Raw genomic sequence first — 8,602 nt, forward strand, 5'->3', positions numbered from 1 at the left:
ATTGTATGGCTTCCATAGAAACAAACGATTCATTCAAACGCTTCTGGACACTAGAGATCATAGAGGTAAACGAAAAATATCTCTCGACCAATCTAACGGACTAGTCGACAACTTTTTAGAACACGAACTACCGAAATCCATGCCATCCAGTGGTTAGATTATTACGGGAGGTAAGGATTTCAGCCCGTGACAGATGTTGAAACGTGAAGTGTAATTTTCCGCGATTGCTGAGAGGTGCATCGATGACTAATGGATCGTACATACGAAGGCGTTTCGGGCATAACTCACATTTCGACACATCTCTCAAAAAAACTGGTGAAAACGAAAATATTGAAGGACTTCCACGAATCTGCAACCTAGAAAATCATCGTCGTGTCCTTTCAATATCGTGGAAAGAAAACTTGCGCCTCACTTCGAACAATGTGCCGATCGCCCCACGCCACTCTTCGTTGGCATCTGGGTAAGGATCGCACTTTCCGCGAGAAATATACATTTAGCAAATGGAACGCTACATCCAGAACTTTTAAGTAGAAATCGGGCCGGAGTAGTCTTGTCCTAGAATGTATTATCTCCCTCTCCACGCAGTGGAAAAGACCGTTCCTGGTCGGAGAAGGGGCGCATCGTATTTGATGCATCATCTTACGTCAATAGACACCCATCCCTGAATGATTTTTTTGAGAGTGGTCCAAATTTAATTCCTGAGACATTATCCACTCTGCTACGTTTTGGAATGTTCCCAATTGCTTCCACCAGAGATGAATGTCAAGCATTTTTGCAGCTTAGCCACCACGAGCAAGATAGAGGTACAACCAGGGCCGCAACTAGATGCTTGGTCTAGCATGCAGCCCTTTTCTACTACATCCTGAGTGGATTTTTCCTCGTTTGCCGACTCTGTTGTTGGTGAGTCATGCACGAAACGCCTTCGTATGTACGATTCATTAGGCATCGATGCACTTTTCAGCAATCGCGGCAAATTACTTTTCTAAAACACTTGATTTCAACATCTGTCACGGGATGAAATCTCTACCTCCCGCAATCGCTAACCACTGGATGACATGGACTTCGGAAGTTCATGTTCTAAAAAGTTGTCGACTACTCCGTTGGATTGGTTATAATCCTCATTCCAACTCATCCATTCATGCCTTCTGTGACGCATCAGAACGTGTTTGCGGTGCTGTACTACATCTCCGATCTACGCACGAGTGCACTACGACAATTGAAAGCCACATAGCTCCACTGAAGATGATCCCGCTTCCCCGACTTGAGCTTCTAGCTACTTTTATTGGTGCTAGTTTGCTGAGCTACTCCTGTACAGCAACGGATCTCAATGTACGTGAAGCAGTTTTGCGGTCAGACTCTACAGTTGCCCTGGAATGGATCCGACATGACTCTAACAAATTGAAAACCTTTGTTTGCAACTGCGTCATAGAAATTCAACGTTTCACCAAAGCGACGTAATGGCGTCATTGCCCTGGTGAATCGAATCTTGCGAATGACGTTTCTCGAGGTTTTTCTGCCACAACACTTCTCAACTTGAACACCTGGTGGCATGGACCTACTTGGCTCTTTGACACACAGTAATCATGGACTTCCGATATTAGTGTTGATTTGCATTAGACTGAAATTCTGCAGTCAGCGAAAAGTTCGATGTTGGTATGTAGTCCTTCTCCCCTCCCGGTTCACGTCACTTCATGGGTGCAACGATTCTTGTTGCAACCGCCGTTCGTCTTACAAACTTCAGGGCGAATTAACAGCAAAAGAACTTGAAACGCGAATAGCTATTTTATTTGTCAAGTTCAAATAGATTGTTTTCTATCTGATTCTGATGCTCTTCGACATACCAAACAACTTCCAAAATATTCGAAAATTACACAATGCCATCGATATTGTAGTGACAATCGGATACGAGTTAATGATCGATTGCAGATTGCACCATTTCCAGCTACTGCGAAACATCCTTTGGTGCTAGATGGATCACATCCATGTGTCAAAATACTCATTTGTCACGTACATAATCATATCCATCATCTCAGCACGAGTGTTGCACCATCGGATTTATGAAATGACAAGTTTATTCTTCGAGATCAGCAGGTTATTATTAAAAGTGTCCTACGCCTGTAAAAAGTCTTCCCTGTAAAATGTTTAGAAGCATGCCACCATCACCGATTGAAGCTCCAGTTTCCAGTTCTTTAAGATATAGAGCTACACAGTAAAAACCATTCAATGTCGTGGGAATAGACTTAGCTGGCCCACTTTACGTTTGTCGAAGTTCTGGCTCAACGAAAGTGTACATCTCGGTATATCTCAAGTTTGTCACGGATTGTTCCGCAGATGAGGTTTTGTTAGCATTTTTGCGTTTTGTTGCTCTTCGAGGTGTTTCCAACACGGTATATTCGGATAATGCACAGACTTTTCATGCCGCGTATCATGAGCTTTCTGCCTTATGGGGGCCCATGATCGTGACCCATGATCGTCAGAAGATGACCTCCCAACACTTATCAACAATATAAATACTGACCTAATATAAGTTCGTAATTGGTTCATTGCTATTGATGTCCTAATCAATGTCTCCAAAAGTAAATTTATCACCTTTCCCTTACAAAATATTCCACCTATTGCCTATGACATAATTTTGCATGAACCAATTTGTACTATCAATAATTCATGTAACTGTCAACGTCTAGAGCAAATATCCATCATAAAATACCTCGGTATTTACTATATATTGATCAAAATTTAAAATGGCTCTCGCATTGTAATTATTTAAAAGCAAAACTTTCTCTCTCTCTCCGTTTCATTATTTACAAATTGTACAATCTGAAACCATATGTAAACCAATCTTTTTTGTTAAAGTATTATCATTCAACGTTCCAATCACACTTACTTTATGGTCTGCCACTCTGGGGTAGTGATTATCTCACCATTATTGCTCCCTTAATTTCCTTACAAAAAAAAGCTATTAGAATTTTGATGGGAAATTACATCACTCCTTCAAATGAACTTTTTCTACACCTAAATATCCTACCCTTATATAAGGCATTTATATTTTTTTACATCCATACTTATAATCAAGAAAGAACAGTTCGCTTTACCTTTGAATTCGTCACGAACATCCAATAGACATAATTTCACATACTCTTTGCCTTTAGTTCATAACAATATTCTCAAAAAACATTTTAGCTTCCTCATTCCTAAATTTTATAATAGCCTTCCAAATGATCTTATACAGCCATCCACATTTTCAATTTTCAAAAAACTTCTTAAACAATACTTATTTCAAATAGACAATATTGAAAACTACTTTTGATTTCGTCCTCAAATTCACATTCACTTCTTTGCTACTGACTGACTTCCCGCTCCAACTGGTTAATCTACGCCTCCAACGGAATAACCTGAAAATTCATAGCCCTAGAGCAACTTGGTGGGGAGGATGGTTGGAACGCATGATCGGTGTCGTCAAATGAACGGTCTACGGAAAACATTAAGACGTGCATCTCTCGATGCGCGTCTGACCTGACGACTACTTTTGTGGAATTGAAGCCGCAGTCAACAGGCGTCCTTTGATAGCTCATACTGAACTGGAAGGCACATTTGAAGAACCTCTCACGCCGGCTTACTTCGTGATTGGACAACGACTGACAATCATTCCTTCAAAGGAAAATGTTCCTGCTGCTACACATCTGAAGAAATCGTAGTCAATGCAAGAGATGCCCTGAATGGCTTTTAGAATCGATTGCAGAAAGAATATCTGAAAGAGCTAACGACATTCTACCAAACGAAAAATAAAGATCACGGTCTTAAGCTACAGGTCGGAGATGTCGTCCTCTTACAGGAAGCTAGATCGTTAAGAAACATTTTTTATCTAATCAGTGCGATATGTTCAATTCAACTATAAGATAATTTTTTAAAAGTTATATGTGAGTATTGAATATTCGTGTTATTATGCTTTTAGTTGATCTATGAAATGATTTCGTTTATATATTTACACTTTATTTACAACGGATAATATTTACACAATATAAACGTAAATGCTGGTAGAGAAAAATGTGGCCCGTGCATGGCGAGACACAGACACGCCCGTCGGTGAGTAGGACAACATCAACCATCAACAAACCGAGCCAGACGCCTTTGACTCCCGATTTTCATTGTGATGCCACTAGCAGAAAATACACTAATAATTATACAAGCTGGGAAGATACGCCAGCGCCATCGTACGGGCAGCACTACAGTACCCCCCTCGCAGTCCGAAGGACGAGGACAGAAAAAAAAAATTAAATTTTAAAAGTCACTTGCTTCGATGAACGTAGACGGTTTTTCCAAATATTTTTGCTGGTCGTTGTCTTTTTTAGGATGCTTTTCGGAACGATGAAGGAAGTTTTTGGCACGGATACATCTGTGTTTTTGTTGGTTGGCTGAGGCACACTGCCGGTGAGCAGAAAGGCAGGTTTTAACCTGTCGACCGATACCGTGGAAGGTTTTCCTTTTATGAGAAGGCAAAATGTCTTCTCACCACGTTTCAGCACTTCGTACGGTCCGTTGTAAGTGGGGGCGAGTGCTCGTTTCACTGTGTCTGATCGCAGGAAGACGTGGGTGGTGTTCTTCAGTTCCGAATGTATGTACAGTCTCTTTTCACCATGCGCCGTTGCAGGAGTTGGTTGTAGCTGCTGCATCTGGTCCCTTAGAATGGAGACGAATTCTGTGGGACACGGTATGTTGTTACTACTGTTGGTGATCAGATCGCCAGGCAATCTGAGCTCTGTGCCGTATACGAGTTGTGCTGGTGTGGCTTTGAGGTCTTCTTTGTAGCAGGATCGTAGCCCTAACAGGACTGTTGGAAGTGTGTTCACCCAGTTCATGTTTAACCTAGCTATCAGAGCTGCTTTCAGTTGTCGATGAACTCTTTCTATCATCCCGTTAGCTTGAGGATGGTGTAGTGATTAACGATGATAAAATCTATTCAATTTATTTATTAAACTAAAACAAATAACAAAAATCACTACATACGCATGGAACGGACATACACATACGCGACAACATGTGACACCTCAACCAAAACACCGAGTGTCATCTCTAGACGGCTTTGACTTCTCTTCCAACCACAAGGAAAAATATATATAATATCCGGACGGCTTTAACCGATTCCCCACAGGTAGTCCCCCACCAGCGATAGCGAGAGAACTACCTGCAAGGCAACCTGAATCTGACCCGTCTACCTGAGCGGGTGGTCATGAAAGTTTGGTCCTCGTCACTGGAAGTCTGTTGATCTTTTGAAGTTATTGTTGCTTGCTGATGCTTTGAACTTGTGGTTGCTTGCTGTGAAGTTGTTGTTGCTTGCCGTGAAGTTGTTGTTGCTTGCTGATGCTTTGAAGTTGTTGTTTCTTGTTGATCGTTGGAAGGCTTGTGGGCATTGAAAGGCAGGTCATCACCGCAGATGTAAGCCGGTTTGACTCTGTCTATGCTTACAGATACTGGTCGACCTTTTATTAGTATTTGGAACACCCTTTCTGATCTTGACAGTACTTGGTAAGGTCCCTCGTACGGAGGTTCTAGGCCTTTCTTCACTCTGTCCGTACGGAGGAAAACATATGAGCAAGACAGCAGGTCCTTGCTGACAAAAACAGAATGTTTTCCGTGGCGAACAGTCTGTCTTGGGCTTAAATTTTCCATGGTGGTCTTCAACTGATCAACGAAGCTTGATGGATCTGGGTGATGACGACTAGGTACGAAAAACTCTCCTGGCAGCCGTATAGGTGCACCATACACCATTTCCGCAGTTGTAGCTTGCAAGTCCTCCTTCCAGGCGGCTCGAAAACCCAACAGAATCGTAGGAAGTACTGTTACCCAGCGGTTAGTTGCGTGAGCCTTGATAGCAGACTTAAGGTCTCGATGGAAGCGTTCTACTTGACCATTTGCTTGTGGATGGTATGATGTGGTCCTCTGGCGATTGGTTCCCAAGAACTTGGTTAGAGCCTTGAACAAAAAGGACTCAAACTGGACACCTTGATCTGAGGTGATTCTGTTAGGTGAACCGAACCGAGCAACCCATCCAGAATAGAAAACCTTGGCCACGGTATCAGCAGAGCTATCCGGCATAGGGAAGGCTTCAGGCCATTTAGAGAAGCGATCCACACAGGTGAGGCAATATGTGTAGCCTTCTGATGGAGGCAAAGGACCTACAATATCAATGTGGACATGTTCAAACCTGGCATCAGGTGGTGAAAATTCCCCATGTGGGCTCTTCGTATGCCGACTCACTTTAGACTTCTGACAGTTAATGCATGTACGTGACCAAGTGGTCACGTCAGCCTTCAGTGCGGGCCACACGAAACGCTCTTGAACTGGTTTCACAGAGGCCTTCACGCCAGGATGTGACAGTCCATGCAAGGCAGTGAAGATGTCCCTACGCATCGAGGATGGAACCAGTGGTCGAATGCGTCCTGTAGAGACGTCACAGTACAGCTGAAGCTTTGATTCATCAACAGGAAGAGAGTGGATTTTCAAGGAAGTAGATAAAGGATTGGTGAGTAGTTGCTGAATACCCTCATCTTTGAGTTGTTCCTCTGCCATTCGTTTGAAGTCGGTGGGAGATGGTGTGTCTATGGAAGATATGGATATCCGAGACAATGCATCTGCCACAACATTTTCTGCACCCTTGATGTGTCGGATGTCTGTGGTAAACTGGCCAATGAAATCCAAGTGTCGAAGCTGACGAGGTGAGCATTTGTCAGTAGTCTGTCTGAAGGCATATGTGAGAGGCTTCTGATCCGTGTACAGGACGAATGAATGGCCTTCAACCATGTGCCTGAAATATTTGATAGCAGAGTAAGCTGCCAACAGCTCTCGATCATAGGCACTGTAATTCTTTTGTGCAGGAGATAACTTCTTGGAGTAGAACCCAAGTGGCTGCCAAGATCCTGACACACGTTGTTGCAAAGTTGCGCCCATGGCAATATCGGAAGCATCTACCACAATAGCCAAAGATGCTGCTGCCACTGGAAATGCCAAAGCTGTTGCATCTGCCAGATCCCGCTTAGACTTCAGGAATGCTTCATCGGCTTCTTTGGTCCAAACGATCTTCCTCTTATCGTATCGCTTGGAACCCGCTAGAAATTTATACAGGAGCGCCTGCGTCTCTGCTGCTTTTGGAACGAAGCGACGATAAAAATTGAGGAGGGCCAAAAATCGTCGGAGCTCTTTAACTGTGTCTGGCTTTGGGTATTGAGCGATGACCGACACCTTCTCAGGAAGAGGTGCAACGCCAGTTGCAGAGATCATATGACCCAAAAATCGAGCTGATGGTTGCCCCAGAACACATTTAGCAGCGTTGAGGCGAACTCCGAATTCTGAAAAACGTTTGAATACTTGGCACAAATGTTCCTTGTGCTCTTCAGCGTTTGTAGATGCCACGAGAACATCGTCGAAATACGGTACACAAAAGGTGAAACCCTGCAGCACCATATGTATGAACCTCTGGAATGTTGCAGCTGCATTCGACAGTCCGAAAGGCATGAAGAGAAATTCGAACAGCCCGAATGGTGTTGTTACGGCTGTTTTCGGAATATCCTCTTGTCTCACAGGGATTTGATGAAAGGCTTTCGCGAGATCTAGGGTGGAGAATATTTGTTTCCCCTCTAGCACCTGGAGACAGTCCTGGATGTGCGGAACGGGATATCTGTCAGGGATAGTTGCAGCATTCAGTCTCCTGTAGTCGCCGCATGGTCTCCAATCGCCGTTGCACTTGGGTACCATGTGCAGTGGGCTTGCCCAGCAACTTTGAGATGGTCGGCAAACTCCTTGGGCAACTAGATGATCGAATTCCCACTTGGCTGCACGCAGCTTATCCGGTGGTAGCCTGCGAGGTTTTGATGCAACTGGCGGGCCTTTTGTCTCAATGCAGTGTTGGACGTCATGTTTAACAGCATTAAACGTTGCTACAGTCTCTGTCAGTTCAGGGAACTCGGTGAGAATTCGATGAAATTCACTATTGTCCCGGATGCATTTCACTGCTGGGGATGGTACGTCCGCACCAGCAATCTTGCAATGTGAACGAAGCTGAGTGAGTGGATCGATTAATTGACCGCGCCGAACATCTATAAGCAGTCCAAAATGCCGCAGAAAGTCAGATCCGATGATTGGACGTGAAACGGCAGCAACGATGAATGACCAATGAAATGCACGACGAAGTCCTAGGTCTAGTTTTAACAGTCGTTGACCGAAGGTGTGTATGGCAGTTCCGTTTGCAGCAAACAACTGAAGCTTGTCTGGCTGACGTCGGGAATCTTCTTTGCGTAGTGGCAGTACAGATACATCAGCGCCAGTGTCTATGAGGAACTGCACGGAAGATGACTGGTCAGACAGATATAGCCGGAAGCACTCGAGTTTGCCGTCACTCTGAGTATCGAGTGACGGCCCAACTAGTTTCCCTGCTGGTTGAAACTGCAAGGCTGGACACATTTGGTTGCTTTTTCTTTGAAACGCCAGTGGTACCAGCAGTGCTGGTAATTTCTGTCACGACTGCTGGAACGCTGACGAGATCCTCGGTGATTTCTTGATTGGGATCGAGCACGCGTTTCGAGACGCTGCAAACGGGAAGAAATGTCCA

The 8,602-nt window shown here is 44.1% G+C and overlaps 1 protein-coding gene across 1 annotated transcript; it reads right to left on the reverse strand.

Moving 5' to 3' along the window:
* Positions 1 to 4,271: 4,271 nt before the first annotated feature.
* LOC149067049 (uncharacterized) lies at positions 4,272 to 4,910 on the reverse strand. The gene has a single exon (XM_089252801.1). The coding sequence runs from the start codon at positions 4,908 to 4,910 to the stop codon at positions 4,272 to 4,274; it is 639 nt and encodes a 212-aa protein (XP_089108927.1).
* Positions 4,911 to 8,602: the final 3,692 nt, after the last annotated feature.

This window comes from Pholcus phalangioides, unplaced genomic scaffold (genome assembly GCF_987345545.1).
Source record: "Pholcus phalangioides strain wild (caught in Gottingen) unplaced genomic scaffold, Ppha-v1.0 ptg000031l_1, whole genome shotgun sequence".
NCBI classification, from domain to species: domain Eukaryota; kingdom Metazoa; phylum Arthropoda; class Arachnida; order Araneae; family Pholcidae; genus Pholcus; species Pholcus phalangioides.

Excerpts from the sequence above, each read along its gene's own strand:
- LOC149067049 (XM_089252801.1), bottom strand. The coding sequence starts at position 4,910 with ATGATAGAAAGAGTTCATCGACAACTGAAAGCAGCTCTGATAGCTAGG.